General features: G+C 42.5%; 1 protein-coding gene across 4 annotated transcripts in view; it reads right to left on the reverse strand.

The window, feature by feature from the left end:
- Positions 1 to 7,281, reverse strand: part of EIF4B (eukaryotic translation initiation factor 4B) — a 29,617-nt gene extending 22,336 nt beyond the window's left edge. For all 4 annotated transcript variants that reach the window (XM_032876695.1, XM_032876694.1, XM_032876693.1 and 1 more), the window contains exon 1: positions 7,160 to 7,281. In XM_032876695.1, coding sequence (XP_032732586.1) covers positions 7,160 to 7,172 — 13 coding nt within the window. In that variant the 5' untranslated portion in view covers positions 7,173 to 7,281. The remainder of the gene's footprint in view (positions 1 to 7,159) is intronic.
- Positions 7,282 to 9,514: the final 2,233 nt, after the last annotated feature.

The following is a 9,514-nucleotide window of genomic DNA, read 5'->3' on the forward strand; positions in this document are numbered from 1 at the left end:
CAGTTTTGTGGCTTTTATAATCCTGAGTTTCTCCTCCATGTTCCAATTCTCATCTAATTTTCAACCCAAGAAGACTAAGAATTTGTAACATGATGCAACCATTTAACTGAAGGTTCCTCTCTCACCAAGATCCTTTCTTTTAAAATCCAACTTTCAGGAGGAGCCTGGGTGGCTCAGTCCATTAAGTGGCAACTCCTGATTTCTGCTCAGGTCATCATCTCCAGGTGGTGGGACTGAGCTCCTCATCTTTGGGCTCTGCACTCCGCAGGTATTCTCTCTTTCCCTCTGTCCTCCCCACTTTAAACAAACAACAAAACACCCAACTTTCTGGAAATAAAGATGACCTGCTTGCTATGAATGTTAATGAACACACTAAGAACCTGGAGCATATGGTCTCAATGAGATGACCAGATGAACTTGACTGCAATAATACGGAGAAAAGATGGTACTGAACGTAGTTTTCATGATTCTTTGAAGTGACTTATTACCAGTCCTGCTCTGAAATTCTGATTGACCAGGTTATACTTTGGATCTATTCTATGCTTTGAAAGAAAGCAGTAATGCAGAGGTTGGGTCCTATAGCACTGATACTGCCCCTAGCTTATATGCAAAGGCCTAGGAGAAATTTAATAAGTGAACACAAGACACAGAGCCTGCCTCTGAGGTTGAATGCTCACAGTGTACAGGCTTATTTTCACCTTTTCCACATCCTCTAATTCAATGTGATGGGGACTAATATGATGCTAGCTAGAGATCCTTACCCTCATGGGGCATAACCTAGTATCCAAAGTTAATACCCAATTATTGATCTGTCTAGTCACCGGGGAAATAAAAACAGAACTGATGGCTAGTCCATACAATGAGGTCAAGTTCAACATAAAACCAATAATTCGATTAAGGCATCCCCGTCCCCTTTGTCCTACGTGAGTATCTATTACCAAAAAGAGCAGAATCTGGAATTAACCTGTCTTTGGTCTGATTTTTGGCTTATACCAACTTTCTAGATCAGGGTTTCTCAAATTGTATCCCTTAATTTTTTTTTAAACCCCGGACTCTTGGCCAACAAATTTTCCTCTCCTTTAATGTTACTGGAAATTTCAAAATAATAAACTAAACATCATAACTAACTAACTAAATAAAAAAAATAAAAAAAATAAAAAAAAAAGAGGCACTCAAGCACTGTTTGTTCAGAATGCCTTTTTAAAACACATATCTTCATTTCTCCTGATTCTGTTGCCGTCTCCTCCAAAAATTTTGAGAAATCACTGGATGATGGATGATCTTCATTTAAAGAGAAAATTCTTATAAAAATATATTATATGTTTATAAAAAATAAAATTTAAAAATTAAAAAAGATAAAATTCTTTCACAAGATCTGTAACTTACGTTTTTTAAAATCTAGCAGCAGCAATAACTTAGTACAAATAGAAACGGATTTAAAGGAACTAACTAGCCCTTAGAAAGTAAAATCAGTAAACTAAAGTGGATGCCAGTGTTTGTTCCACTCTATTTTACTCGAATAACTGAGAAATGATGTTATCTAAATCCTCCATGCCCTTTGCTACTCTAGAATCTCGGCCCATTACATGTTTAGGATTTCAACAGTCTTCTCTGGATTAAGGAAAGCATTGTTTAATGTTCCAGGTTTATCAATTCCTTGCCACATGATCTAACTGGTCCAACTCTTAATTTCCTTTAAATCTGATGTGAATTAGTTAAAAAGTTTAACCAACCACTTCATGTAACAAATTGTAAATGTCTCAATTATTTAAGGTCAAAACCACATGGACTAAGGGAAAACGCACACATATCCCAAGAATTTTTTTTTTTTAATTTTTAAAAAAGATTTTATTTATTTATTTGTCAGAGACAGAGGGAAAGAGAGTGAGCAAGCACAGGCAGACAGAGAGGCAGGCAGAGGGAGAAGCAGGCTTCCTGCTGAGCAAGGAGCCCGATGTGGGACTCGATCCCAGGATGCTGAGATCATGACCTGAGCCGAAGGCAGCCGCTCAACCAAGTGAGCCACCCAGGCGTCCCTATCCCAGGAATATTAAATCCTCTGATTTAGTTACTACTGCAACTTACTGAACAAGTACCAGGTATTTATGAAGCTTTTTATATACTCATATAGGTTAAATAAGAGCTTAAAAGATAGCATTTTCAAAAACTTTTAAGTCTACAAGTCCTTAAACGAGAGACAAAACACCTGTGTCCTTAATAAACTGGGTTTTTTACAACTAATACCAGCTTAACTCTTTATTTATAGTTTCTCAACTTCTGCACCATTGACACGTTAGGCTGGGTCATTCTTTGTTGTGCAGGGGCTGTCCTGTGCACTGTAGGAGGTTTAACAGCATGTCCAGCCAGTACCAAAACCCCCACCCTGCTGTGACAACCAAAAATGCCTTCAGACACTGTAAATGACTCCTCTGTGGGTGAGACAAAATTGTCTCCTGGTTGAGAACCACTAGTTTAAGTGGTGGTTTCACATCAATACATAAAAGGACAAATAAAAAGGGATGTTAGCCCTATATAAAGCACACTACTGGAAGTGGCTGCAATAAACAGAGTCTTCAGGATTTATCAGGCTGCAGTATATAAAAATTAGAGGATTCATTTAGTTTTCTTAGAACGTTTTCCTGTTACCACTGTACTGTATTAGCAATAAAAGCACCAACTGTCAGATCCTGAAGTGACAAAATCTATGGACTGGCTACTAGATCTTAATTTCAAAAGAACTTTTTTTTTTTAAATTTTGTTTATTTATTTGACAGAGACACAGCGAGAGAGGGAACACAAGCAGGGGGAGTGAGAGAGGGAGTGGCAGGCTCTCTGCTGAGGAGGGAGTCCCATGCAGGGCTGGATCCCAGGACCCTGGGATCATGACCTGACCCAAAGGCAAACACTTAAGGACTGGACCACCCAGGCGCCCCAAGACACTTAAAAAAGAAAGAAAGAAAGAAAAAAAAAAAAGATTTTATTTATTTGAGAGAGAGCACAAGAGGTGGAAGGGTCAGAGGGAGAAGCAGACTTCCTGCTGAGCAGGGAGCCTGAAGTGGGGCTCAATCCCAGGACTCTAGGATCATGACCTGAGCCAAAGGCAGACGCTTAATGGACTGAGCCACCCAGGTGCCCCTCAAAAGGACACCTTAAAGCACCATTAGCAATAAAGCTTATTTGTACAATGCATCCCTACTTCTGTATCTTTAGCTATTATTTCTTATTTAGGAAGGAGAATTCACAAAACTCTTAACAATCAGAGGGGGCTGTGTCAAAACTTAAGTTTCTTCATTTTAGATCTTGCCAAACTAAGTCCCACTTATTTTACAGGATTACCAATTCTTCTGAATGTTAGTATCTACAGGCTAAGAAGTTAGAAAGTATCATAAAAACCTGTACATGACTGCAGCAGCATTATTCATAATAGGCAAAAACTGGAAACAACCCAAATTTCCATCAAATGATGAATGGATAAATAAAATGTAGATGTCCATACAATAGATTTTGCAATAAAAGGAACTGAGCACCCATACATCCTGTAACATGGATGAACCCTGAAAAAAATGTTAAATGAAAGAAGCTAGTAACAAAAGTCCACATGCTGTATGATTTCATTTATATGAAATGTTCAGAATAGGTAAATACAAAGAAAGAGATGGGGGGGTGGCAGAAAAAATGACTTCTAATGGGGCAAGACATTTCTTTCTGGAAAGTGAATCCTGCCAAATCCTCCAGAATTAAAAATGAATTAATGATCAACAAGTATATCCTTAAGGAAATAATATGGTCTGTATAAATACAGTGAGCCCAACCAAAGTGCCTAGAACTAGACTAATTATGCTGCCCCCCCCCTTTTTAAAAGATTTTTAAAAATTTATTTGACAGAGAGACAGAGAGAGAGCAAAGTAGGCACAGGGGCAGGCAGAGGGAGAGGGAGAAGCAGGCTCTTTGCTTAGCGGAGAGCCCGATGTGGGGCTCAATCCCAGGACCCTGGGACCATGACCTGAGACAAAGGCAGAGGCTTAACCGACTGAGCAACCAGGCGCCCCTATGCTGCTCCTTAGAGCCAAGCCATGAGGTTTCACACAATGCAATACCATGGTGTCGACAGGTCTCACCGTTAGTGTGCTACAGCTGAGCAGTGGAGAATGAAAACCAAGTCAGAATATGCTCCAACACCTCGACCCACCAGTTTAGTTCCATGACCCAACTTCTTCAAATTGACACAAATGGAAAAAAAGGCCATATTGCCTTCCCTTTACATTTCCATACTCAATTTGTTCATTTACATAAAAAATATAAAACAAGCACCCAACACACATCATGCTAACCACTACAAAAAGTACTTGGAGCTTCTCGGTAAGAGAAGAGCTATAAAAATTCAAAATTGACTCTGGTGTGGGTACTTGTAAGTGTGCATACACATACTTAGAAATATGCACTTGGGGGGTACCTGGGTGGCTCAGTTGGTTAAGTGATTGCTTTCAGCTCAGGTCATGATCCTGGAGTCCCAGGATCGAATCCTGCATCGGGCTCCCTGCTCAGCAGGGAGCCTGCTTCTCCCTCTGACCACCCCCCATGCTCTCTCTTTCAAGTAAATAAATAAATAAATAAATAAAATAAAATCTTTAAAAAAACAAAACAAAACAAAAAACCAGTATGTTCTACTTCTGGGTAGCAGGGGAAACTTTATGTGAAAAGCATATAATAAAACTCTTTTAAACTGTAAGGACCAGCACTGTATGAAAACAACTGTTGGATACTGTCCTTTTCCCATGAAAATAACCAAACGAGATGCCACATATGACATTTTGAAGCGCCATGCAAATGAAAGGCCTTCTGTGCATACCAGCACTATTTTCCAATTTGAAAGCATTTGTCTAAAAAAAAAGTTAACTTGTATTAAAGACATTTGATTCCCTATAAGTAAGCAGTTCAGTAGCCTGCTCTGGGACACTTTCAATTCTTGAAAATCAGTAATGGGTCAAATGGATACTGGTATTGCTGCAAAGAATTTTTCAGTTTCATTTACAAGAGTATTGTTAAGTTCTATCATGTATTTTCACTGAGAAAATATAAGATCAACTTTCAACAAGATACTGGGCACCATCAAGAAGTATCTGAAAACATATGAAGAATTTTATAGTCTCATTAACACAGCCAAATCTGGGAATATTGGCCACTGAACAAAATTAATGAGATTGGAAAAAATTTAAATGGAAAAAGAAGTTTGATAAATCTCAAATTCCTCAAAGGCAGACTGTCAGATGTAACCTTGTACTCTAATACTATCAGTGTCCCTTACATATACTACAGTGCTAAAATTTATGGAACCAAATTAAAGAAAAGAGAGGGGCTCAAAGGGGTCTAGAGTAAATGTGGAAGAGCAGGAGAAGGGGACATCAAGCAAATCCCTTTAACCAGTGCTGGTTTCACTTAGTTCTGTAAAATGAAGGGCACAGACCGCCAAAGTGTCTTCCACCCTTAAAAATCCCACAAATTATAGTGAAAAGGGAATGCAGGCATTTCACTAAATTATGGCACTAAGCCATCAAGACGGCAAATCCAGGCCTAATAAGTACCCTACACATGATAACATGGAAGCCAACCTTGTTATTTCCAAGTTGATAATGGAGGGCAGTCAGGAGTCTCAAAGATTTTGACCTTGCTCTGCTACCTGCAGCCACATGACCTTGGAAAATTTAATTTCATCTTTCTCATCTGGGAGATACCACCATCTGCCTACATTATCTCAGAGGATCAAATGAGACAACATACACACAAGAAAGAGCCTGGTCAACTGTCAAGCGCCACACCAATGAAAGGCATCATATTCAAATGCACCTCAACTCCTTCAACGTTCTTCAAGAACATACATAATTTTTCGTCTTCTATGTAACAGAGGAAATAAATTCTTGATGAGAAGTGTCTACAGATAGCAAGGGTTCAAGCACTGTTTTGTAGACTGCATGATCATGAGAGAGAAACTATCACCCCCTAAACTAAAATAAATGGGTGCTGAAAATGTTCCAAAGCCCACTGCCAAGTCCTTGAGAAATGCAAGCTGACCTGTAGGACACGGATATTCTCGACTCCAAAGTCGTCTAAAAAACCCCCAACTCTATTCACTAGTATTATTTTAAAAGCACTCCCCAGTTGTGCATTTAACAACAACAAAAAAAAGGTAACTCTACTATCGGAGCTATCAAAATAAACCAAAATGGAAGCTGTCAAGGGTTCTGATCTTGTTCACCATTTTATCCAACACCAACACCTAGAACCATGCCTACCCTAGTCTGCGCTCAGTAAACACGTACTGATTGAATTTAAAAAAAAAAAAAAAAAAAAAAAAAAAAAAAAAAGAAAGGCCTAGAGGAAATCTAGGTCTCCATCCTTGCTTTCTCTCCGCCAACACGTGGGCACACCACACTGGGTTCCCCACCCCCACCAAACTCCAGCAGCTTCAACCTCCAAACCTAACACATTCACCCTTGGAAGAATATAGGGGCCGGGCCCCACTCTAAAACGGGAAGAGCAGAAAGTGGAAGGACATAGGGAAAGCAACACATGCGCGTAAAACCTTCCCATCTGGGCCCTCGCGCGTGCTTTTAAGGCGCGCCGGTGTCCGCTACCCTTGTCTCTCCTACCGCGCAGGCGCGTCGTCGCCTTCTCTCCGCCCCTCCACCGACTCGCGCTCCTGTTCTAACTGCCCCCCCTCTTTATTCCCCTGCCCCCACTCCCGTCCGCAACGGCCTCGCGCCTGGGAGACGTATTCTACTGTGCACCCGTCCGCGCGCCAACCGCCTCCTTCCTTCCTCCACGCGGGCACAGTGCTTCACGTCTATGAGAAGGCCTCACGCCTCCCACAGATCTTTCTGCGCCTCATCACTCCAACTCAAGCCAGAGTCCATCATTCCTCCCCGCTCCAACCTCGCGCTGACGGGGTGAAAAGGGTGTGAGGGGGAGGGGAAGGTGTCCTTCCCCTCCCCCCAGACATCCCGAGGCGATAACCTAACATGGCCAAGCCGCCAGCCTGCCGCAGCACCAAGGTCCGAAGGAAAGCGGTGCCGCCCGCTCCCCGACTCCAGGGTATCAGTGGATCAGGCTTGGAGAGTGGCTGATGAGCCTGGTCCTTGGCCGCGCTCGTCCGCTCACTCACCTGAGGCCGCCATGTTGGGAGAGGGAGAGAGAACGCAAAGGACCCGGATGAGGCAATCACGTGATTATAGCGGGAGCGTCGGGCTAGGAGATGCGAAACTGGGAGGGGGCGGGGAGGTGAGGAGGGAGACAGGAGGCGGAGCGGCGCTGCTCTAGGTTCGTGAAGCAGCGCGAGGAGGTGGCGCGGCGTCGGACGTGAAGACTTGCGCGACATGTGGCGAAAGGGGTGGGGCCTGGGCTGTCGTGAAATCCCTCACGCTTTACGGAGGGCTACGCGCGGACGAGGGGGCGGGTTTCACGATCAGCCAACTTCCTGCCAGTGCGGTAAGCGGAAGGGGCGGGGCCAGGCGTGAAAGTTTCAGTAGTCTGGGGCGGAATGGAGTTGGGCAGGAACCCGGAATAGGCGTCCTGCAATTCATTTTATGAAAGGGAAGATTCTAAGTTTCTTTTCTTTTGATTTTCCACGTGTGAAGACGTATGTGGTTAATTTAATTGAGATTTTTTTAAGGCGATTTCTGTTGAAGCAAAACAAGCCCAATATCTTGCTTAAGGATGGTTTTAATTGGGAATGTTTAGAAGGAATAAGGAAGTAACAAATATCGAACACTTAATTTCCATGAACTTGTAGCTCAATTAGTCCTCCATTTCATCGACTACCTTCAGTAAAATCCCCGCGCTTAGGATTTCACAGCCAAGTGTTATTCATGCTTCCCCTACCTTATGCTACATTCTATTACATATTATTTGTCACATACTGTATTAGTATGTTTTTTAACGAAAATTTTCATTGAGCGCCTACCATGTGTCAGGCACTGTTATTGGCATTTTTAAATACAACAGAAAACAAAACTCCGAAGGACGTTATAGTACAGTGAAGGAAAGACAGACAATAAGCAGTGAATGAATATTAGAGATGATAAGCACTGTGCAGGTAATTAAGGCGCTTTGATGAAAAGATAATTGGGTGCAACTTTAGGCTACCTGGTCAGGGAAGGGCTCTGAAGAAGGGACATTTAAAAACATCCAGAGGGGCGCCTGGGTGGCTCAGTCGGTTGGTTAAGAATCTGTCTTCTGCTCAGGTCATGATCTCAGGGTCCTGGCATGGAGCCCCAGGTCAGGCTCCCTGTTCAGCAGGGAGTCTGCTTCTCCCTCTCCCTCTGCCTGCCACTCACCCTGCTTGTGCGTGCTGCCCCCCCTCTCCCTCCCTCCCACTCAATTTTTCTCTGTCAAATAAACAAAATCTTTAAAAAAAAAGAACAGCGGATCTGGATTACAAATCACCAGTCCTGTGAACATATTTAGGAAGAGCTTTAGGAAAAGGCAAAAGATGCATACCTGGGTCATAAGCTCCAGGACAAGACCACCTTGACAAGTTGAGGATTTAAAAAAAAAAAATTATTTATTTGACAGGGAGAGATCACATGCAGGCAGAGAGAGAGGGGGAAGCAAGCTCCCCGCTGAGCAGAGAGCCAGATGTGGGGCTTGATCCCAGGACCCTGAGATCATGACCCAAGCTGAAGGCAGAGGCTTAACCCACTGAGCCACCCAGGTGCCCCAAGTTGAGGATTTTAAAGCTGGTAGCTGGGGCATGGTAAGGGAGGAGGAGGTGTGGTACAAGATGGAAGTTGGAGAGATAGTTAGGAGGTAGACCGTGTGAGGCTTTGTAAACCAGGTTTAGGAGTTTGGATTTTATTTCAGGTGGGTTGGGAAAGCGTGGAAGGATTTTATGCAATTTTATGCAATAGAAGTATGCAATTTTATGTCATGACTTGAAATAAAATTCTGAAAAGGATTACTTAGTGTCTTGATGTAGGTGGTGGATACATCAGTGTATATTTATGTAAATATTCATCAGAATTATAAAATTGTACTTTATGATTGCTGGCCAATATATTAATATTATACAGTAAAATATTTTTTGACCTAAACATTTATTTATTTATTTATTTTTACTTTTTTTTTTTTTTAAAGATTTTATTTATTTGACAGAGAGAGATCACAAGTGGGCAGAGAGGCAAGCAGAGAGAGAGAGAGAGAGAGAGAGGAGGAAGCAGGCTCCCTGCAGAGCAGAGAGCCCGATGTGGGACTCGATCCCAGGAACCTGAGATCATGACTTGAGCTGAAGGCAGAGGCTTAACCACTGAGCTACCCAGGTGCCCCTAAACATTTTTTTTTAAAGATTTTATTTATTTATTTGTCAGAGAGAGAGAGGGAGAGAGAGCGAGCACAGGCAGACAGAATGGCAGGCAGAGGCAGAGGGAGAAGCAGGCTTCCCGATGAGCAAGGAGCCTGATGCGGGACTCGATCCCAGGACGCTGGGATCATGACCTGAGCTGAAGGCAGCTGCTTAACCAAC

The sequence above is a fragment of the Lontra canadensis genome, unplaced genomic scaffold, assembly GCF_010015895.1.
Source record: "Lontra canadensis isolate GAN:19392208 unplaced genomic scaffold, GSC_riverotter_1.0 scaffold59, whole genome shotgun sequence".
NCBI classification, from domain to species: Eukaryota; Metazoa; Chordata; class Mammalia; order Carnivora; family Mustelidae; genus Lontra; species Lontra canadensis.